The following is a 25,457-nucleotide window of genomic DNA, read 5'->3' as shown; positions in this document are numbered from 1 at the left end:
TTTGATTCTTTACTATTATTATTATTGTATCGATTATAGATTAATTATTAACAATAGTTTTGTAACAATAAAGGGTTATACGATTAAATAGCATAAACTCTGACAAGTTTATAGAGTAAATACAGTAAATATACTCAAGGGAATTGCTGTATATTATTATTCTATGTAATAAATTCTAATTCTCATTAAAATCACTAATGGAACCCCTTGCAATCGAATAAATTGTTATTATTATTATTATTATTAAAATAAAATAAATTTTATCGTTTTATCGAATTTCCATATTGAGTTGAAAATAGTCTGGGGCTCACGAATAAGAAACGGGTTTACCACTTGTTGCTCGGCGAAACGTATAATTCGTTGACGCGCCGTGTTCATTGAACCGTTCCTAATATAAAACGAATCGATCGTTTCATCGCGACTGCTTTGCTCTTGATGTAAAAAAATAAATAAATAAATGTTTAAAAGTTAAAAAATAAAAATAAAGGAGGAGGATACGAAGAGTGCAAAGAGATTACTAAAAATAGAGTGCGAATAAAGAGGGTGGGGAAGAATTTGTGAACAACGGGAGTTGCTGGTCCAGGTCTTGCTCAGGTATTCTCGCCTCTATGACAAGGCATTTCCTTAACTCGTGGGACAAAGAACGTTCCAGTCTCCAGTCTCCAATCTCCAACACTACTGTTGATACTATATTTATATAGAGAAGGAGTGAGAACCGTGAAACCGGGAGAATAAGGATGGAATGGCCGCCATCCATGCCGAGTATCTTAGAATCCGCTTGGGGTTTCACCCGAGTACCCAGTCCCAAGTCCTGAGCCCCGATCCCCGAGCCCCGAGCCTCAGGATTTATTAAGGGGACACCCATCCACCCGGAATTCTACCATTCTGTATAACTCTATACTTATATACCTACTATATTCTACAACAAGTAGCCGTTAACCACCATCACCACCAAAAATATTTATAAATATCCAGAGAACCCAAATTTTATGCAGATCTACCCATTTTTTTTTTCGTTTTTTTCTTTTTTTAATCTTCACCTTTCCTTTTCTCTATTTTTTATTTTTTTATTTTTAAATAATAAAAATTTTTTCTATCAAAATATAAAAAATTTAACAATGCAATTAGTAAAAATTTGATGTATTGGGAAAAAAAAAAAAAAAAAAGTAAATACCCAACAATAAAAGTAGTAGTAGTAATTGGATATATACTACAAGAAAAATATTTTGGCAACTGATAAAACTACAATGGGATATAGAATAAAAAAAAAAATTAATTATAGAAAAAAAAGTACAGATAAACAAAAAACTATGATATTGTGGGCATTTAACTGTATTGAATCAATATGAAAGGTAGCTTGTAAAACCCCAGCAATACTCCCGAGCTCGTTCAGTTAGTCTACAATGACAATTAAATATTCCCTTACTAATTGCCAATTACAATCACGAGCCTATTATTTTAATTTTATTTTTTATACCCTTCTATACCCTCAGTCACTCTAAATACCATTAATTAACACCGAGCAATATAATATTTATCAAGTTGGAAAAATAAATTCCAATAAACGTCCGGGTACGAGAATGTGGTTGGGTAAAAAATCCGGATTATTTTAAAATGGTTTAAAATGGTTTATATGTGTGCCAGTATAATAATTTTCGAGTCTGGGTAGTTGTTGGTGAGAGTGGCGAAAATTTCTCATTACAAAAAAAAGGTGCCAGAAACCGAGGAGGGCCAACCGAGGCTTGGAGAAGCTTGCGGACCTGGAACTTGGGATCTGGGATCTGGGATTGGGGACCGGCAAACTAAGACGACGTTCTCGATCGTCTGAGGTGACGACAGCGAAAACTAGTTTATTCGAGACGTGACTATAAATTAGGATCAGATTGCCGAGATAAGGACATCCAGCTAACACCCGGTCTTCGCTCTTCGGTCTCTTCGGTCTCTAAGGTCTTTGGGCAAGATGTCTCGAAGCGAGCCTTTTTATTTTTTTATGTTTTTTCTATACCCATTCTTTTATTCGTTTTGCTTTTTTATTCTCGCCACCTATTACCATTTCTATTCTGTAATTTATAAAAGTTTAAAACTCCCTTTAATCCCATTCATTCCTTCGCTCAGAATAAACTAATGCATCACTAATTCTCTATTAAATTATATCAGATATATATTATTTTTAATATAGTTTTTTTCACGTGACGATAACTTGGATCTTTCGACCTTAAAGGGTTAGGATCACTGCTTTATAGACGTTAAGGTGGCTTGTCATTCACAATAAAAATAAAATATAAAATATTTTGTTTTAAAAATTTTAAAAGAATTTAAGTAATATAAATATAGAAAGACTTAAAAAGTAATGATTAAATGAAAGTATAAGCTTACCTAGAGAATCCAATCCTCCAAATTAACCATTTAAGATTGAAGGTGTTAATTTCTAAACTGGTGACACGAATCCACTGGCCATAGATTGTGATCTAGAATAAATAAAGCTTAAAGTAAGGGTAAATTTACAAATAATCAGTATCTTGACTTAATTGTCAATTAAAAAAAAAAAAAAAAAATGTTGAATTAAAACTTACTCTTTGTAAAAGGGTTTGAATGCGGTTGCACCTTCTGCGGTGGTCTGTTGATGTAGACCATTCTGATTTCCAAATTCTTTGTGGGGACTCTGTAGTCTCGATCCAAATGACGAAGAGTTGCTACTAACGGAGGATACCGAACTTGAGGAAAGATATCCAGTACTGGCCGAAAGAATTCCGTTTGTTACGGCAGAATAGTGATTTGCTGACGTTGGATTATTATTATTATTGTTGCTATTATTATTATTATTATTATTATTATTATTATTATTATTATTATTATTATTATTATTATTATTATTGGTAGTGGTACTGTTGTTGTTGTTGTTGTTGTTGTTGTTGGTATTATTATTACTATTAGGAAGGGCGGTTGTGATGATGCCACCAGGGCAGTACGTTGGAGCTGGAGCTGCTTGGATCACACCATTGGGTGTCGCCACCTTCATGTTCGGGGGGGTTTGAGGTGGTGTGTCCGTACCAACTTCGGGAAACCCCACCGCCGTGCTAGATGAAGCTGAAGAGGATGTCGAGGAATTTAAATTTGGGTTTGGATTTGGATTTGGATTGGCATTGGCATTTGAATTGCAACTGTAGTGGAGTTGATTAGCGGAACCAAGAAATCCACCATACCTCGAGACATTTGAGTAAGGAGTTGGACCGGTACCAGAGGGACTCATTGAGGTCGCTGATGAGGGAAGCGCAAACGAACTGAGACCTCCTCTGGAATTTTCTGTGCTTGGATTTGTCGATCCCAATTGCCAGGGTTGATTTTGATGTTGATTCAGGTGAAGATTTTGATGGTGAAGTTGTTGATGGTGGTGTTGGTGCTGCTGCTGCTGCTGCTGCTGCTGCTGCTGCTGCTGCTGGAGGCCATAGTGATGATGATGTAGGTATTGTTGTTGCTGCTGATGGTGATGCTGATGCGCATGGGAATGGCTAGGAGGTGGAGTTTTACAGGCCGCAGTGTCCGCGAGAGACCAAATTTTAGGTTTTGTAGCGGGAATTGGCACACCCACTTGACAATCAGGTTTTCCTTCTTCCTTCAAATGATGCTCCTCTCCGTAGCCTTGGTGATGATGATGATGATGATGATGATGGTGGTGAGGATGGTGAGGCATGTGATGATATCCCATGTCACCTCGTCTAGGATCCTCTTCCAAGTCCAAGTCATCATCATCCTCGAGATCTTTATCGTGGTGCATATGTTCAGCTTTTACGTGCCGAATTGGTTCTATAAAAAATCAAAAACTATTATTATTATTAAAAAATGATAATTAAGTTTTGATTAATGGAGCCGAGGGTTAAAAGTGGGATCGACTTGTTGGCTTTGTTACTGATACAGCTTTAAAAAATTTAGGAGACGAGAGTTAATTGAGGGGCAAGACGATAAGCTAAAGAGATATATATTATATATATCCCCAGGCTCGTTAATTATTGGCGAGGGTCTAAGTGTACTCAGCTTCTCTTCTCTACTATTATATTTTACTCTTGATACTCTACACTAATACTATTAATACTATTAATACTATTTATAGTACTGTTCAACTGAATGAATGCCAGCAATATTGCCGTTAATGGTTCATAGTCCCTGGTGTGAAAGTGTCGTTGTGATGCGTGTCATTGTGGGATATATACCAGTGATACTAGTGAATAAAAGACCCACCAAGAAACTCAACTGATGATATAAATCGACAAAGTGAAAAATAGCAAGTGCAAAAAAGGACCAAGAAATTTTCTTTCTCACTTGAACCTTTTTACTTTTACTTTTACTTTTACTTTTACCCAACACCCGGTTATTGAGATGAGTTAAGCCGTAAGGGATGCTGTGAAAAAACCAGGGAGCGAAGCCTGCAACCACTTTGGGGACGAGAGATTTTAGATCCCCAAGGGCGAAGCTTTATATACACCCCTTCACCTTCCCCTACCTTATTTTTCTCTCTCTCTCTCTCTCTTTTTTTTTTTTTTTTTTTTTTTTATCTACTGGATATCACAGCTTTTTCTTTTCTTTCTCTCTTATTTCTCAGCAGCTTTTAACGGTGCTTTCTTCACTCATCCACAGCATCATACTGTACATTGGTGTAGGATCTTGTGTCACTGTTTCTCCCGTATCAAATTAAATAGTAGCAAAAGAGAGTTAGGTTTATATATAGTATATATAGTAGTAGGTGTCGGTAGTCTCTCGGTAGAATCTCCGAGCGTCCCTTTCTGTCTGGGCCTGCCATCCAGCAGTCAGGCAGGGTAAGGGGTGAGAATTTCATTAAGAGGTTCCAACCCTCTGTTTAGTTGATGGCTCGTCAACCGATAATTCCCCAAGCGAAAATTCTCTTTCTCTTTCTCTTTCTCTTTCTCTCATTCTATTTAATTCTGTCTCACTTGGTTAAATTCATTTTCACATGCCCTTTCGCTAAATATTTAAAGACCTAAAGAGAGAGTCCTAAAGAGTTTGCGGAATAGGGTCCTAATATCTACTATATATCTATATTACTTCTGAAAATTCACCCCTAGTATAAAAGTGAACCTTATGGCTCAACTAAACAGATACTCTCACAAGTGGCTCTTTAACTTTTGACCTTTATAAACCATTATCACTACCATCAATTTATTTTTGATAATTATTATTTTGTTTTTAATTAAACTATTGGTTATAAAAATAGAGTGTATTATTTGTGTGGCATTATAAGGCTATAAGGGCCTAAGATGGTATAAGAGAAGGGATAGCGAATGGAGCAGAAAGGCCATTAATCTTTTCCTCGGGAACCCGCAATCCGCAACCCGCAACCCGTAACCCGTAGCCCGTCACTGTGTTTACCCACATGGATGACCATTATGTTGACCACCGCGAGCCACACGATTTTTTATTTTAAAATTAAAATTTTTTATTAATAAAAATAATCATATATAATAAATACCATTGTCATCTAGACTCCGTTGTGAATCATCTCCAACGCGATCACTCCGGTGATCACTGGCCATATCATCCTTGTCTTTATTATCTTCAGAGTCAGTAAGTATCGCGTCGTCGTCATCGTCAGTTTTGTTCTTGGGCTCCCACGTCATTTTATTTTCTTTTTTAAGCCTTCTCCTTGCATTAGCGAACCACGTTGACACCTGAGTCAAAGTCATCTTTGTGATTATTGCCAGCATAATCTTTTCGCCTTTAGTCGGATATGGATTTTTTTTATGTTCATTTAACCAAGCTTTTAGCGTCGCCGTAGATTCTCTCGTCGCATTTTTCCGACGCGCCGCTAAATCATATCCAGCTCCATATCTGTAAAACAAATTAATATATTATTTAATTATATATTTTATACATTATTTTAAGAGGTTGAAGAGATTTTCAAGAGGACAGCAGGAGAAAAATCTAAACCAATACTTGTGTCTAGATATGTCTCCCTTTATCCCCCCCCCCCCTATAATATATATATAAAATATTCCCTACACTATACTTTTATAATAGAGAATATTATTATATTGACTGACAGAATTTGGAAAGTGACTTTCTTTTGGAGGATGATTTATCCCACAGGATTGAAATTCTCTTGGGCTGTTGGCTTTTTCAGATTTTGGATTCCCTAGGGATTTAACAAAGTAGTTGCTGAGAAAGACATAGCGATTTTTTATGCGAGAGCAAGTATACATCCAGAGTAAGAGAAAATATATAGTGGCTGTTTGGCTGTTTGGCTGTTGGCTATTGGATGATATAAGCACCTAACTGTGTCTACGTGTTATGTATAACACCTATAATACTATAACAGTGTAACGATAGGGAAAACACGCCCTCCTAGTAGAATCTAATACACAAACCCAGCACACACTAAAACATTCAAACACTCAAACACTGGGCTTCTATAAAGCTTTCTTCCCTCATTTCTCGTTTCTCGTTTCTCCTTTCTCTTTTCTCGTCCCCAAACCAGTACAGGCGTCATCCTATATACCACCCTCTATCGTCCATGGGGTAACAGCAAATGTATACGCCAGAATAAACCACCCTCGCAACGTAACGCGTTGTCGCTGTGATTCTATCGAGTAGATCCATACACTTCAGTATACATATAAACCCTACCACTTTCCAATATACATATATATATATATATATATATATATATATATATATATATATATATATATATATATATATATATATATATATATATATATATATATATATATATCTATACTCTCTATTGCACTGCGTGTAGTGGCAATAGCTATTCCCTGATGGTTACCAACCAACCTCGGTCTTTCTCAGTTACATATATATCACCAGCAGGGTACACCCCAGATCTGTCTTTCTCGGATATATTTTAGGAGAACGGTAATGGCGATTCAATCGATCCCCATCTCACCACCGCGGCATTATATAGCTGTTATAAACACAACATGACACGATACGACTCGATACGATATAATATAATATAATATAATACAATACAATACAATACACAATACCAAGTGCCCACTGGATAATAAGTAAACCAAATATACCGTCACTTTTATATTATACATAGATATACTGGCTACTAGTCATTATCAGGGAATATCAGGGAATATCAGAGAATATCAGGGACTTGAATTGACAGCTCAACCTTATCAATACTAACTTATCAAAACCATAACGGCCATAAAGTTTACTTTTTTTATTTTATTAAAGATGATGGATCAATTGAAAAAAGATAATAATGGTGATGATAAGATCATTTGCAATAATTATTTTATGAATTAAATTAATAAAGTTGGATTGACGAAACTCAGAGTCGTTCACCGATTTGTTTGATAGGGCAGGCAATCGTTGGAAAAAGTTTCCAACCCGCAATGAAATTAAAAAAAAAAAAATAAAAAAAAAAAAAACCCAGTTGTCAGAAAGAGAATCAACCAAAGAAGAAAATAAAAAAGAAAAAAAGGTGGTTTCACCCTCTATTAAGCGGCGTCGACAAGGGAAAGGCGGTGAGCTCCTTTCCAATAAAACCGCTTGCTCTGAAACTCAGCCTCAGAGCCTTCCAGAGTCTCTCAGATGATTCCCTCACAGAGCCTCAGCCAGTACACCATAGGATAAAGATAAGGATAAGGAGGAGAAATGGTATATAATGGGAGATGGGAGGCCCGTCGGAGGGAGATCTCTCTGGAAACTTGAGAGGTTACTTGGAGAAGGGAAAAAGCCAGCCGGACTAGAGCCAGAAACAGAGGCTGGCATTACAACCTAGTGCCTTAAACGAGAAGAACGGCAAGCAGTAAGCGAGAAGCGGGAAGCGGGAAGCGGGAAATCGATCGACGCCATTACGTGTTCGCAAACGAGAAACGAGGGAGTACAACAGTACAATCCGCGGATTATCCGAGAACTTGGGCAAAAACTTAATGAACCGCATACTTTTTGCCACTTAACCAACAAATTTTTTATTGTATTTATCAAATACTACCCCACTTAAATCAATCAATAAATCCCCACTTTTTTTATAATAATCTTTTTACGATTCATTGATTAACTGATGCAATAATAAATTAATTTCATACGTATTAAATTATTATTATGGTACTCGGTAATAATAATATAGAAGCTGGTTACTGGCTCGGGTTTTAAAACCCGAAAAAGGATAACAGCAGTAATAGAGTAAAGAGGGCGTTTGCTGATGGATCTTTATATCGGTATAATTGACTGTAAATATCGGCGACTTGAATGGTCTCATTACAGCTGCATCACATCATATCAATCTCGAAAGGTCAACCGCAATATTGGTAGTATACCTAATTATTAATTATATTTTATAATACAATTTATATAAAAGTATAACCAGAACAAAGCTCAATTGATAAATCGAAATGCTAATAAGAGATGCAATGCAACGGGTGTTGTGCTGTATTAATAATAATTTTGGAATAAATATCGGGAGTGAGATTAACAAGATTTACATTTGCCAGGAAAAATAAGAGGAAATAAAATTAGGGAGCAGAAAAAAAAAAAAAAAATTAAAAAAGAGTATTGGAGCAGGCGTGAGAGCTTTTCACGGTTGGAGCTAAAGTAGTGGAAAAAAGTAAAAAGGTGATGCTGGGGGCAACCGAGTTAGGGATGAGGCACAAACCCAATATATGTATATATGTATATTAAAAGAACGAATTCCGGGGATTTTTATTCCTCTATAAAACCTTTTATCATGCATGTATAATGTATTAAACTTACGTTTTAACGGCATTAAATAACAAACTAAATTAAGTGCGTATATATATATATATATATATATATATATATATATATATATATATATATATATATATATTGATGCGGGTGCTGTTATTATTATTATTATTATTTTTGACATTAGCATATACTTTGGATGAATTTTTTTTCTATAGTTTCAAGTAAAAGTTATTAAATTGAATTTTTATCGAATAATTTTAATGTTATTTGTTATTTTTATATTGAAATAAAAATGGTACAACATGTGAGAATAGCAGAATGAGCGGCTAAAAGATGAGCAGTAACATGAATGAAGAGGAAACAACGAAGGGATATATAGGCTGGTTTGGAGGATTCGAGGTTCGAGGCCTAGGTATTATTAAGCAACTAAATTAATAGCGGCTTCCAGAGTAGACTCGGTGTGAAGAGCCTCTGCTACCAGTTGAGAGTTTAGAGTTGAGTCGAGGGTGGATTCAGCGATAAACAATGCCCATGCATCAGTAGAGATGAGACTCGTCCTCCCTGACTTTTTCTCTTTCTCTCTTACAACTTATTCATCCCCTATTCATATCTCTGTTTATTCTCTAATACTCTCTAGTTTTTATATTACAATTTACAGATACAAAACGTAAACAGAGAAGATAAAAATAATACAAGTGTAAACGGTGTTGGTACTAAGAGATGGAAGATGAAAACTGAGGCATTCATAATAGAGGATAGGAATAAACTATTTACACAATAATAAGTTAATAAATGTATAAACTGTATAAACTGTATAAACTGTATAAACTGTAAAGGGTTGCCAAGCAAGCTAATGCCGCCTATTTCGCTGTTGCTCTATTACGCAAACCGGCAAAGCACCTGTGGGACGCTACTTCTCTGCCATATATCTAAGAGTATTTAGGCGTGAGTGTACTTTTTATAATAACTTTTTACAAAAGTCTGATGGATGATATTGTATATGATGATGGAGGTGTAGAAATAGAGACATGACCAAAGATTAAACACTTTTTAGTCTCTTAATTTTATTCTTCACAATACACATGTCATCTTATATATAGTGTACATGTACTAATCCTATAATATCTTTGTAGGAAAGTAATACATAAATAAAGAGCCAGAGATGCCAGAGTATAAGAGAAAAATATGAAATATAAAACAGAAAACAGAAAACAGACAGGGACAAATCAAAAGCGGGAGCGGTGAACCGGTGAAACCCGAGGTCCAATATCAGAGAAAGCCAATCAATAAATTACTCATACACTTTTTTATTTTCTCTCTGTACTTGTACTTAATAACAATAATAATAATAATAATAATAATAATAATAATAATAATAATAATAATAATAATAATAGATATAACATAAAAATATTATGTATGACTAATCAAATTAATTTCTAATTTATTATATATTACATTGTTGTTTATTTTTAACAAAATTTAATTTAATTTAATTTTCGTTCCTACTTTATTATTTATTCAGACTGTATATAATGCTTTATGTAATATCTTTATCTGTTTGTTGTTATTAAAACAAAAAAGCTTGGTAATTTAGAGATTAATTATTAATTGGATAAAGTTTTATCACTGAAATAACTAGAGGTTTAGTTTTTTGGTCCTCAAGTTTATTGGGAGTGAGATAAACTCGAGAGCAGTTTTTTGTTTGACTAATTATAATTCGAGTTGTTATGAATTAATTATTGTTTAAGATTATTTACTACCTGTATACCTGTACTGTAATTGTTTAAAGTTTAATAAAAATAAACAAATAAATAAAACAAAACAATAAATTATTGAAAGAGATAAAATATATAACACAATAAATGTCAAATAAAATTTTCGATACGGTAAATCTTGTTACGAGGGTCTAACTAAATTACAATTTAACCGCCCAAATATTTTTTTATATGTACTGGTATATTTTTTTTCTTAAACCCCTTAAAATACGCACTTGAAAAATTATTATAATTAATTATATTAAAGTTAACGCGCCGATTATATACCCAATAAATAAGATAAAATTTATTTAATAATATAAAATATTAATTAGTTTAATAATAGTTGATAATTGGAATAATAATTATAAACATACCCATAAGCAGCTAACGCTGGATCATAGGGGTAGTATCCAGTCGCGGCGGGTTGTAATGCCGCCGTGCCCCAGGCTGCGCCCATATCCGCCGTCATTCCCATCCCCGTTGCATCCTTTAGTCCATAAGGATTTCCCTGTTGCAATACACATTTATCATTGTTATTATTATTATTATTATTATTATTATTATTATTATTATTATTATTATTATTATTAACGCGTCTTACAAAAGAATAATTAATAATTTCAGCTGCCGGAAAATAAGAGACGTAAATATTGTGGATAATTTGACACAGAAAATTAATTAACCCCTTAATAGTAACTACGTAATGAAAGGGCTCGGGACTCGGGACAATACAATATTTAAAAATAAAATAAAGTGGTAAATGAAAAAAAAAAAAAAAAAAAAAAAATATATATATATATATAAATGAAAATAAGAGAAAGAGAAAAAGGTTGGCGCCAACAAGTTTCATATTTCACGTCTGGATCTAATTATTTTTATATGTGTTTCTTAATTCCTTTATTTAGAGCAATAAATCTGCTTATTGCTCTCGAATATGAATTGACTTGATTTACTTTTATTAAATAAGTATGATATGTTTTTTTTTTATTTTTTCCAAATACATTGCCTAATAATATAATTTAAAATGATAAAATAAAAGTATATAATATGTTGAGTGTGATTCATTGGTAAGAATGTAGAAAAAAATGTCTAGGTCATACGACCGCATCTAACAATCATATACGCATGAGGACCTCCAAGGATTAGTTGAAGGAACCTCGGCGCCTTTTTACGACGTCGGGCCCGCGGGTGGTCGCCAGGACGCCAGGACGCCAGGACTTAAACGCTGTCGTCACGACGTCTTAAATTATAATACTACTCTACTCACTTGAATCTATTACTTGGATCTACTTGTATCGGTCTTTCTACTTGGATCAGCTGGTCAGCTGGTCAGCTGGTCAACTGGTCAACTGGTCAACTGGTCAACTGGTCAAGTCTACATCACTTACTCAACCTTAAAGAATACCTTTTTCAACAGTAGTATAGCAATATATTGAGATTTAAAATCCCCAAAGTCGATTTACGAGAACTTTTTGTTAAATATATTTTACAATTATTTAGTTAATTTTTTAAAAAATATATATGTTAACTATAATCGTATATGAGGGTATATAATAGAGGATAGCGTCTAATCGAATAAAATACTTGAGATAAGATACAATAACACGATGAAGCCGTAGTATTGGATTTACTTATACCTCTTGGACGCTGGTAAATTAAAAAATACATAAATACTTTTATGCGTATATATTTCAGGTAAATGTAAAAAGTATTACGTCGAAGGTTACTACGAAGCTCAACATGTCTTGCCTATACAAGCATTATTTTTAATTTTAAAGTCAACTGATGATAATATTGTAATAATCTTATAATATTCTTCTAATAAACGTTAGTAGGACCACCCTGAATGCTTCAGAATATTATTCAACATAAGGAAACGAGGACTCTATACTACTCTTATGGAGCTTAAACTCGACTGATGCTGATGCTGATGCTTATTGCCCTTATTGTCGCCACGTCGCGCCGCACGCCGCCCATTTCATTCAATGCTAATCCGGGTCTTATTACCTTCTTATAACGCTCTACTACTATACTTGTGTTTATACACATAAAGATTTCTACAGGCTCGAGACTCTACAGGCTACAGGATCTCAAGGAGACTCTACACTCTATTCTACTTGATACCAAGAGTCCTTCACCATACTTATACATATGTACACACACCCCTTAATATGATTATTATTATTATTATTATTATTATTATTATTATTATTATTATTATTATTATTATTATTATTATTATTATTATTATTATCGTTTCCTCCTTATTCTATACTTTTATTTTTTACTAAATCACATCAATAGCCACGTGCTCCTTCAAATCCATTATATTTTATGTTATTTTATTTTCACAATTATGGAGGTTTATTATTTCAACTAATTTATATACAATTTATTCATAAAGAATAATTATTTTTAGATTTTAAAAACGATAAAATATTATCGCAAGTCGAAAAAATAAACTTTAACCATACTATAAATGTCTAGAATAAATACAAACGAAACGAAAAAAAAAAAAAAAAAATCTAAACCTTGAACTATTAAAATAAAATAAACATTAATGGATGTTACTAACAGTCAGTCTTACATATAATAGTTTAATTGCTAATAAATGAAAACTATTAAACACGTACAATAAAATTAAACATTATAACATTTAATATTTTATCGTTTATTTATACTCATATCGTGTAGAAACATACGAGTTTATATGGGATTAGTCTTAATTAAATGATTAGATTCAAAGTTTTAGTTTTATTTACGGTCACTCGAGACGAGGGGAAGACGAGGGAGTTTTATTTAATCTACATAATAATACTAATAATAATAATACTAATAATAATAATAATAATAATAATAATAATAATAATAATAATAATAATAATAATAATAATAATAATAATAATAATAATAATAATAATAATAATAATAATAATAATAATAATAATAATAATAATAATAATAATAATAATAATAATAATAATAATAATAATAATAATAATAATAATAATAATAATAATAATAATAATAATAATAATAATAATAATAATAATAATAATAATAATAATAATAATAATAATAATAATAATAATAATAATAATAATAATGGACTTGTTATTAATAATAAATTGGAGTAAACTTACAAGAGGTGAGTAGAAAGCAGAACTGTCCATTCCAATACTGGAATAGGGTCCCTGATCAGTAGCCGAGGGTGTTGGTGTAGGGTACGTCGAATAAGAGGTGGCTGGAGGGCCCAGTCTTGGATAAGCCCCAAGGGCCAGACGCGCCGCACTGTCGTATTGACACGAACATACAGTTTGCCCGGTAACCGGATCGGTCATCATCGGTCTTCCATTTTCACAACATCCAGCACCGGTGGAGCTCCCAACTGGGGTTTCGGCCCCTCCAGATCTACTAGGTACTGCGCTACTCGTTGTCCGGGCATTTGACGATGGTGATAGTGCGCTAGGACTCAGAGCTCCTCCAGATGATACTGCCGGGGATGTAGCTGTTGTTGGCTGTCCTCCACTTACTAGCAACTGCAGCAATTCAATTTAATGTAATCTATCGTTATTATATTATTAAAATAAAATAATAAAGTGGTCAATTAATTTTTTTTTTTTCCACTGTAAACCGATATAAAACTTTATTAAAATAATTATTTTTTATTCTTACTAAATAAAGGTTTATGTTTTCAATGCGAATCGAGAATTGTTAAGCATAAAACAACCCGTGAAACTGGCTAACTTTTATAGTTACGACAGATAATAAAATAAAAAATATAAACGACCAATCTGAATTGATCATACATATTTATCCATTGTAATAATAATACACTTAATAAATTTATCACTATAATATTGTATTTAGGGCAAGAGTTTGGATATCTTAAATAATTAATAATAATAATAATAATAATAATAATAATAATAATAATAATAATAATAATAATAATAATAATAATAATTAGCCGAAAATAAAATATATATTTGTACAGCGTGTGCTATAAGTTAACCGTTGCACCTGATGTTCAATTCCAGAATAAGAGTAATATAACCGGTTTTTGTAGATGTACAACGGCTGGACTACGGTTCTGTCAATACAGCACAAGTACAAACGTTGAGAAAATTTATCCAGTGACGGGTAAGCAATACAACTAGTCTCTATACTACTGGTAATATCTTTATTTACTTCTATATATATTTATAGTTAGTTATTATAATAACTTGCATGGTATATCAACTTGTAACCCGCATACTTAGTACATACTTTACTTTACTTTATTTATTTATATTTCAAAGCTTATCGATAAAATGTATTTAGCCATGCAACAAGTGTCAATCTTTACTAAATTTTTTATTTAATTGGCTCTCATTTTGAATCAAGATAAATAATATATAGTTTCCATCTATTATTCTTATTTATTTGCTCCAAAAGTCTACTACCCTTTAATCTTCCACAAGTGAGTAACTATCTAACTAATAATTTTGCTGTTACAACTTCAATTTATCCCCCAAGTTTTTTAATATTTATTTGTAATAATAGTAATTAATTGAAATATCTTTAAATAATATAGAAAGCTTTGTAAATCACTATGTAAAAACCTCATGTTTTATTAAATTTAACTATAAAATTAACACTGATTATTATCCAAGATATCAGTAAATGTATGTACAAGGTAATCAAGGATATCAGATTAATCCGTCGGTCTTGAACTGCTGAAAAATATATAACTATATGTGTATATTTTCGTATTACTAATTTTATTTGTAAAAGACAAATAATTTGTAATTGTAGGGCATAGATTATTGTTATTGTAAATAATATCAAAAGTAATAAAAATTAAAATGATCCATAATTGTAAACGCCCAGTGTGAGCATATATTGCCATGTTATTATTCATATGTTACATATGTTTACCAATTGTGTTGTCATTGGTATGAGGGAAACACCAATCGCACTGACACATCTACATTGTAAGAATAAATATTTTCTCACAACTTTATTTTGTTCTCTTTCGTGTATATATATATATATATATATATATATATATATATATAAAAATACATATACAAGTTTTATCTTACTCTCTGTACTTGGATATAATACCCCCTGGTGAACCCCTGGGCCCCTCTTTATATACTTTAGTCATGAGTGGCACAATCTTATTCAGATAGATTATATAGAAAGTTAAGTCCTCATATCCATATACTCAAATTTATATTCTAATAAATACATATATCAAGTAGTTTGTACGTCTGCGCTCGCGCCTGCTCTTCAAATAAAAACTAACAAAACATTATTATGGCCGGGATTTTCAAAATATGTAAAAAAAAAAAACAACATATTTAACTATATATATATATATATATATATATATATATATATATATATATATATATATAATTTATGCACTGATAATTTCAATAAATTATCAATAATTATTTTAGAGTTTAATAATGGCTCGTTTGTAATTGAGAGAAAGTCATTTTTTTTTTTTTTTTTTTTTTTTTACATAGCGTTGATAATGATCTGATTTTAGATTAAATTAATAACAAGTTAAAGTAAGTGAGTTTTAATAATGTATAATTGTGTGATATTGAGAATTTTTTTTTTTTTTTTTTTTTTTCAGGTAAAAAAATTGTTTTAATGTCACTCGGAGATAAAATAACAATAGAAATTTATTTTGCTCCTTTCATATCATATGTACGCTTATTATATATTTTTTATTAATTAAGTTGTATTTTTTAGTAAAGCTGACACTCTTTATTATGTTTATTATTATTATTTAGACACTGGTTGTTTTTTTTTAACCACAAAAGAGGATAAAGTAATTTTAATAATATAATATAAATTATATTATTGAGAATATTTAAAAATAATTAAATTAAAAAGTTTTCAATTTAAATGTAACCGATTTTTACATCAATTACTTGAATTAAAATTGAAGCGATGATTATATAATTATTATAAATAAATAAATCGAAAATTAAATAAAAGAATTATCTTGAGGATTTTTTTCCGATAGGAAATAATACTCAAGTAAATTATTAGCTTTTGTAATTATATCTATCAATATTTTTTAATTAAATTGAAAAAAAAAAATAAATAAATAAAATAAAATAAAATAAACCGAAACGCATGATAACGCAATTAGAAATATAATTATGAAAAATTGAACAAATCATTGACAGTATAAGGAGAGTAATTTAATAAATAATATATTATACAATTAAATACTTAAATTCAAATATTTAAATTGAACTGGTACTATGGAAATTAATGGATTTTATGCAATTATAATAAGATGACAGTTATCCGTTGAAATAAAATGTTGAAATAATTATTTTTAAAAGTTAACGCACATAATATTCAATTTTGCGACAGGTGTATACATGACAGTCTATACATGACAGTCTCAACAGAATTTCTACAATTAATATTAAATAAACCTCATTAATTATTTATGCTCTTAATAATATATGTATGTATTTATATATACAATCGATTGCTATCGTTATATTATTTTATTATTAACAATAATAAAAATTATATACAAGTAAAAATTTTAATAATCATATGCGACGGCCGTCGCTCCAAAAAAAATAATAATAAACAAATTAATAAATTTAATAATTTCTGACAGAAAAAAAAAAAAAAAAAAAAAAAAGTAAAACCAACGTTTATTAATAACAAAAAAATATTGATAGCAGAAAATAATAACCGATAAAAAGCCATCAAGAAACTAAAAAACTAAAAATAAATTGGCAGGTGCACGTTTTAAATCAAGTAGAATAAAAACCTGTCTCTTATACCAATTACTTGCTCAATTTAAAATTATAATCACATAAAAGCTTATTTATTATTTTATTCAACTTGTTTAAATAATTATCAAAGTTACTGGTAAATAGTTTAAACAATAAACAATAGTTTTACCTGTGATGCCGACGGATAAGAGTATCCGAATTGCACGTACGCTGACATTACAAACAAAATTATGTTACAGTTTTGCTTATATATGTATAATCACAGAAATTTAACACGAGCACCCACTGTAGCACACATTTAAAGTTAATTCACTGTTTTTTTTTTTGGTTATTGTTATCAATGATATATTAAATAATGGTTGAAATAAAAAGTAAAAAATAAAAAAAAAACGAAAAAATAAACAAACATATGTGTTTGTGATACTTTTACTCCAAATTCAGGCAGTGGTATTTAAATTTTTGCTTCATTGTAAAACACTTTGTTCTTTTGTTTATTGGCCACGTGTTATTATATAAACAAAAACAACAATAACAACAACAACAACAACAATAACAACATTAATAACAACAATAATAACAATTATTAATACCAGTAATCGTAATAACAATGTGGATTATATTCAAGAAATTGATGATTTTGTTGTAACAAAATACAAAATATAATAATGCAGCACTAGCACACGCGAAAATATTAAAAATCTAAATGGAAAAAAAAAAAAAAAAAAAAAAACAATTATTTATTTAATAAGAGAGTAGTCCGTCCCCTGCTCTCACAGGGCTCTCCAGTCTTCGACTGACTCGCTTACACTCACACCACTTCATCGGTATCCACTCTAAGGCTCAAAATCAACTGAAACAATCAGTCCCTCTTACGGTCTTACTATTAACTAATTTACCCCACTTTTTGGTGATTGGGCGGGGCTATAATCCCGCCAACCAATCAGAGAACAAGAAAGCAAACAAAATTGACTCCTAAGAGAGAATTTGCAATAAGGCGATTGGCTATCAAAACAAAAAAAGGCGTGCCTTATATTGGGCACGCCCTAAGCTCCGCCCTCGAACAAGAAAATATAAAATGATGCGGTTTTCTTGTTTCAGTTTGCTTCTTCGTCTCGGATGAGTATTTTTGGTGAGTTCTCTCACTTGTTACGCTCTGAGCCGATAGAGTAGAGTGGATACGTATGTACGTATCTACATATCTGTACGTATATGTATGTACGAATAGTTTATCTTTGTTTAGCACCAGAGAAGAACAAAGAGCGAGGGTGTTTACGCGGCTCGACTCTTGTCAACTTCGTTGGCACGGGACTTGAATAAATCTCAGCTTGTCTTCACTTTTTTTTTGTCTTTTACTTTTTTTAAATAAAAAAAAAAAAAACCTTTATCGTTGTTCCTATTCATTTTTACCTGATACCAGAATATTGCTAACACTCTTGTATTATATTTATATATGTTTATTGTATGTATGTATGTATGTTTTTTGGAGTTATCTTTACAGGATGATAACTGTTTTAAAACTTTTTTATGCTTACTAACACTTGAATAGTTTAGATAAACTTATCCATGTAGTTAATTATTAATTTATTAATCTATAAGTATACAAGCTTGTTAAGATATTGATTATTTACACTAATTTATTATTTTTCATAGTAAACATATTCACCTTATATATATTCATTTTTACGGAAAAATAATTCTTCAAATAAGACAGTAGTAATCAATATAAAATTATCGAAAACAATTTCTGACTTTTTTTATAAATCCAACCGTTGTATAAGTAAATCAAAAGAAGCTTCAAATTTGAGATTTTATTGTTGCAATATCGACGGTATTATTTATAATAAAATAAGTGTATATTCACCTAAATCATACCAGTTATTTAGTATAGAAATAGAAAAATTTATTTCTTTTCTTTTTTTTAATTTAATGCATTTGGTATTGTCTTCATAATTAAAAATTTAAAAATACAAAAAAAAAAAAAAAAAAAAAAAAACGAAGAATGGCAATAAAAGAGAAAGTGGAAAATTGAGTACATATTTCAAGGTAGACCTTCCTATTGTACACAGATTAGGAAAAAAAAATGGTTTTTTAAACATAATATTTGTGTTAAATATATTTTCTATTAGATTTAAAGATTTTCGTTATTGAAACATGTAACCAAAAATTCTTATAGTTCGAGGTTAATGGGATTACCAAAACAGGTCGAAAAGTATCTAGTTTTGTCTAGGTTGGGTCTGCGTCCCTAAAAATAGCTCTAGATATAAACGTATTTACTCGGCTGTTATTTCTTTGATTTGGTTAAGCCTTATGTACTCAACGTAAATAAGCCGAATATTATAAAAAAAGACAAAAATGAAATGCTGGAGCATCTATATCTTTGTAGGGAATAATGAAATAAGGTAAAGGGAATGAGATGAGCAACAGGCAGGATCATTTGTTAAAGATAAGACAACTTGTACAGGATATACCTGACTAAATATATATATATATATATATATATATATATATATATATATATATATATATATATATATATATATATATATATATATATATATATATATTTTCTGATAGACCAAAACTAAAGTTTAACAAAGTTTTAACGGCAATCTGTACTACTCTATTACTATTTCAAGTAAAGATATATACTTGTAAACTTGTATATATAGAAGTACCTCGCACCCGTAGACGCAACGCTAATCCCAGAATACAACATAGTTTGAGTTTTAAAATTTTTATGATGATTTACCGCCCTTTGTCAAGACAGCCATAAAAATCTAATGACCTACCGATTATGCAATTCTAAAACATTTTTATTGTATCCATTTTTCCCAAACAGTACCCAAAATATATTTTGCATAATATTACGTACAATGTCATATTTACTAAGTAAATATATTTTTCTCTACAAAATAAATGGTTGTTGTCATTTTGTCATCGATTTTTAACAACCTTTTATTACTTTATTGTAAATTATCTTTTATCTTTTTATAGTATCTAAATAAACATATATATGAGTGTGTTTTTCTGTATAGACAAATATACCGAAATTAAAAGGTCAATTACAGGCGTACGTATTTGTATATATAATTAAAAATTTTTCATATTATTATTATTCGCATACGTTATCAATAGGTAAGGTAAATTTTTTTAATATATAATAATAGACGTTTGAATACAATGACAATTAATGAAATTAAAAGTATGTAATTTATTAAAGAACATAAAATATGAGTGCCGAGAGACGGTATCAGATAAATAAAGAGTTTTTAAATACACACACTTGTTTAAAATGTCATTGATAGTCTTTGTCATTACAACTTTGTTATATATCATATATAGTATTTATTTATTTATATACACTATGCAATAGTATTAAGTGCATCAAGTATATAATAGTCGATATATTACATATATAATTAAAGGTAACGAGTAGACCAAAACGGTTGGGTTATTCACTCCGCGATTAATCATACAGAGTACACAACTATCCACAAGGATATATATATCCCTGAACGTTTTGTCGCGACAATAACGACAGTCACGCTCTCTCCTATATTGCATGTATAATTATCGATGCGCATATACATAACTAGGGATATATACATATATATAGAACCAAAGTGGTGGCATGCAGGCTATGGCCGGGTGAAGAAGGTGTCGTGGCTATGGGTGGAATATATATAGAAGCTTATCCATCCAGATCCAGGATACACCCAATATTGATACAGACAACCGGGACTACCTAACGTCATAAGCCTATTCTAATCAACCTTTACGAATCTCCTGTTAATGTATATTATTAACACTCTCAATTATTTTTACACAAACTGATTTTACTCTCATCCCTCTTTTGTAATTCATAAAAATAATATATATTTTTAAAAAATTATTTATGGTAAATCTGAAACAATTTTATTTTTTTATTTTCGATTAAAATATAAAAGAGAGTTACAAGTAACTTGAGCGAATACGACGGCCCGTCGGGGTTTATTATCCATTCTCGTAGTCGATACTTCAACAAACACCGCGGGGTTCCCAATGACTCCCGCTGCTCGAGCATTTCCATTTTACCCCTAAACTATATCACCAAAATATACAACCGTCATATAGACCGAAATATATGCATATGCATTATATTTTTTTTTTTAATCATTTTTGTCGCCAGGGGATATATTTTTTTTTTTTTTTTTTATTAGACTAAAAGATATAACAAAAAAAAAAAATAAATAAACCATGCCGTGACAAAAAAATGATTTAAGACTGAAAAATTTGATTATTAAAAACTGAATATTTAAATGAAATAAATCCTTTTCTTTACAACTTAAATAAAAATTAAAAAATTTTTCAAGTCAACATTCAACTCTCAATATGAGTAAAAATTTTGAAAATATATATCTCAATGAGTGTGATGATTATTAATTAACTGAGGTGTTGAAAAAATTTAGCATATGATAAGCAGGGAATAAATTGTAAATTTTAATACAAAGCCCCGAAACGAGATGAAAGATGAATGAAAATTCTAGCTGAATTCCAACGGCGTGAGATTGCACGCGTGGGAAAGTATATTGACGCCAGTTAGTGTCGATGTATATGGAAGCGGGACATTGGTGTATGAGTATACAATATTAAATATATAAAAAGATAAAGAAAGAGAGGGGTAAACCTTGGACGGCGCTCGCACATCCTATAATTATTTATTTAATCGACATATATGCCATCAGTGATCATCATCATGATCAGCATATCCATTATTTATTCTGTCAAGGTATTGAGACAGGTATTTCAATAAGACTACTCCATGACAATTTATCCTTCATCTTCATTAAAATTCTCCAGAAATCCTCAATCGTCTCGATATATGATCGGTCTTTATTGTTATCAACAAAAGATTTATAAATATCGCCTCTCAATAACATTAAAAAAGACCCTGTTACCGTTTTCAATACAAAAAGTTTATATTAAATAATAATAAATTGTTTTTAAGTATTTTACCAACCCAGTATAGATCCATATATATTTATAAAAGTTTTTTTTACCAAATTAAAAACTAAGACATCAAAATCTGGTTATAATAAAAAATCAAATAAAGAAATAATTACTTTTGAGACATTGTTACATTATTATTAAATTTATGTGAGCTTTAAAAATCCATAAAACTCGTTAAATAACTTGAAAAATTTCTAAAATAATATACGAATAAACATATAATATTTCAATTACAACTACTCGATATATTCTCAATAGATTATTACGCAAAAATATGAGCAGCTTCTCCGTTTGAAAAGGCAAATATTTATAATATGAGCAAATAACTAATCTAAAAAATTTTTGGCTCCTTTTAGTAGATAGTAACTCTTAAACAATTAATCTGAAAACACGAGCCGTTAATTAAAACCTTAAACATTTTTTATGCTCGTTAATAGGAAGCGAGTTTTAAATAAATCTGTTACCACTCGTATATATATATAAGTAAAGCGTGCCTCAACTGTGTACATCGAATGTGAGCGTGAGAATCGATCGCTGTTTAATATCGATCCCCACCAATTACGTGATCCTTTCTTTTGATCCTTACCGACAACTCGCTTCTTGTAGAATTTATTAAATTGCTTCCAATATTATTATATATATTTTATATATTATTATATATATATATATATATATATATATATATATATATATATATATATATATATATATATATATATATATCCTTTACTACACGATACTCGCCGTGATTATCCTTGTGATTAACCCAGCAAACCAATTACTTAGTTGGTATAACCTCCGATATGACGACGGATTCCAATAAATACAATATATATATATATATATATATATATATATATATATATATATATATATATATATATATATATATATATATATATATATATATATTTTATATTATAATTGATAGATGTCGTTTATTGACATGTACGTGTGTCAGTCATAATTTGACAATTGATTTTATTCCGGCATGAAAATTATTGTAATTTCAATTTTATTATTATAATTATTATTATGTATTTTAATTTTTTGATAAGTAAATGGCAAACAAAATAAAATAAATAAGCCTGGGTATAGACGTTTTAGGTAATATTATTTATCTCCTAGATCGTCCAGGTGATGGTTTTAGAAGCCCTATAATTATTTCATTGATATCCATACATAATAGTTGTAATAAAAAATTAACACTACGGTATGTTTTAGGTTTTTTTTTTTTAATATTTCATTTTTTTTTCTGCTTTGGTTGAAAGTAGGTATTTTATTAAGATTACAGTCTTTGACTATATAATAATAGATGATTTAAATCTATCTTGTAGATTAGAGTATACATGAATGATATAATATAGGGTGTATAGTCGAGTAGTATAAGTTGGGAAAAAGAGCGAATTTTGAGGTGAATTCAGATGAGTGGTTGGGAGGGAATAGAAAGAAAAAACAACAAATGAGGTCGGAGCATACAAGAGGACGATGTCGTATATAGCGTGAATTTTGGATAAGACGTCTAATGTATAGCCGGTGATGGAAGGAAGGAAGATACTATACGTTACAGGTGAGAGCTCGGAACTCGCGTGCTGCAAACGACCCGTACCGGCAGCTGCTGATTTTACTTTCGGGTTTTGATGGCTACAAGTATTATGGGACCTCGAGGTATTAATATCAGACTGATGCTTTACTTAATCATATGTATATGATGGTATGTATGATACCTATATATAACTATATTCTCTAATGAAATATCTTTTATTTAAAAATATATTCCAGATTAACCTACATTATTTTTCGTTTTTAATTATTACAAGTCATTTTTAGTTTTATAAGATTTTTCATTTTCTAATATCTTGGATTTCACAAGTTGAAAAAAAAAAAAAATAAATAATATATGTGGTCTTATAAGACCTTGGAACCTCCTACTCGCGGTACTAAGTTTTATCGCCGACAGAAGTGGTGTAGCTTACTACCACTGGCGTAAAAACCGGGATTCGAATTGAATGATTGCTGAATAAGCGGAAAAAGGTGGTTAACGGCACGACGCCCCCGCACAAAAATAATCTAGTATCGAGGGTGGTTAAACGACAAAAGAATCAGCTTTCTAACATTTCGCCATTTCTCAATTTTAACACTTAACTTACAGCACAGTATACATATATTTATCCTCAAACTTATACTCTAAACCTTATATATTATATATGTACATCGTAGATACTACATATATACTTTTATTTATTGCCGCATCCATGTCAATAACAATAAATAACATATATTTTCACTATAAAAATATAAATTCATTGATTTTTTTTTAACATTTTACTGGGTATAAAAAATTATCTCAATAAGTAAATGAAAAAATACTAAATAAGTAAGCATCCTGTCAACCAAGTGGTTTTGCCTAATCAAGTGCCGACGGTATAAAGTATAGGGTATACTTATATATATATATATATATATATATATATATATATATATATATATATATATATATATATATATATATATATATAGGGTCGTTTCCTATTGAAATAAATTGTCATTTTAAAAAAAAAAATTTTAAACACGGAAAATTAAAGTTAGCTTTTATATTGGCACTTAGTTATATTTTACTCGATGGAACAACGTATACGGATATGTTAGTACATTAAGTAGAAACATACATAATATATATACAAAAGGAAATGAGTAAAAATTAACACGTGTCGCGGTAAAAATGCACGTGCGTTAACCGAACCCGAACCTTTTATTATTATCCCTGAGCAGTATTGTCAATTACTTGTGTTGTGTCAACTCAATCAATAATATATGAATTCAAGTAATAGGATGGAAATAAAGTGTATCAAATGCAATAAATAATAACATATATATATATATATATATATATATATATATATATATATATATATATATATATATATATATATAGATAAAAATACTTAGTAGATGATATAATGTAAAGGAACGAAATAGGGTACAACGTAAAGTGCAACAAGTCTACTACACTGAAGATATAACTGACAACCATAATTATTTAAATTATAATAAATATAAATTGTTAATAAGTGATTTAATTAACAAACTTGAATATTATGATAATGATAATGATAATAATAATAATAATAATAATAATAATAATAATAATATATAGAGGCGAGTGGATGATGTAAGTAGAAACAGTAAAAGGTAGTAAAGGTAGAGAAGTAGAGAAGTAGAGGTGCCAGAATCGCGC

The 25,457-nt window shown here is 30.2% G+C and overlaps 1 protein-coding gene across 3 annotated transcripts in view; it reads right to left on the bottom strand.

Annotated features, from left to right (window-relative positions):
- Positions 1 to 25,457, bottom strand: part of LOC141528773 (homeobox protein araucan) — a 35,925-nt gene that overhangs the window by 1,961 nt on the left and 8,507 nt on the right. The window contains exons 1-6 of one of the 3 annotated variants that reach the window (XR_012479461.1): positions 17,400 to 17,939; positions 13,607 to 14,002; positions 10,838 to 10,971; positions 5,483 to 5,841; positions 2,574 to 3,804; positions 2,377 to 2,468 (exon numbers count right to left, since the gene is read on the bottom strand). Coding sequence is in view for 1 of the 3 variants with exons in the window: in XM_074244994.1 (XP_074101095.1) it covers positions 2,429 to 2,468; positions 2,574 to 3,804; positions 5,483 to 5,841; positions 10,838 to 10,971; positions 13,607 to 14,002 (2,160 nt within the window). In the remaining 2 variants the exon portion in view is untranslated. Of the gene's footprint in view, positions 1 to 2,372; positions 2,469 to 2,573; positions 3,805 to 5,482; positions 5,842 to 10,837; positions 10,972 to 13,606; positions 14,003 to 17,399; positions 17,940 to 25,457 lie in introns of those variants that run through there. The other 2 variants (XR_012479460.1, XM_074244994.1) reach the window with 2 other exon arrangements.

The sequence above is a fragment of the Cotesia typhae genome, unplaced genomic scaffold, assembly GCF_013202065.1.
Source record: "Cotesia typhae breed Kobodo isofemale line unplaced genomic scaffold, CoteBio_Ctyphae contig_44, whole genome shotgun sequence".
NCBI classification, from domain to species: Eukaryota; Metazoa; Arthropoda; class Insecta; order Hymenoptera; family Braconidae; genus Cotesia; species Cotesia typhae.
This window is presented reverse-complemented; position numbering and strand designations above follow the sequence as displayed.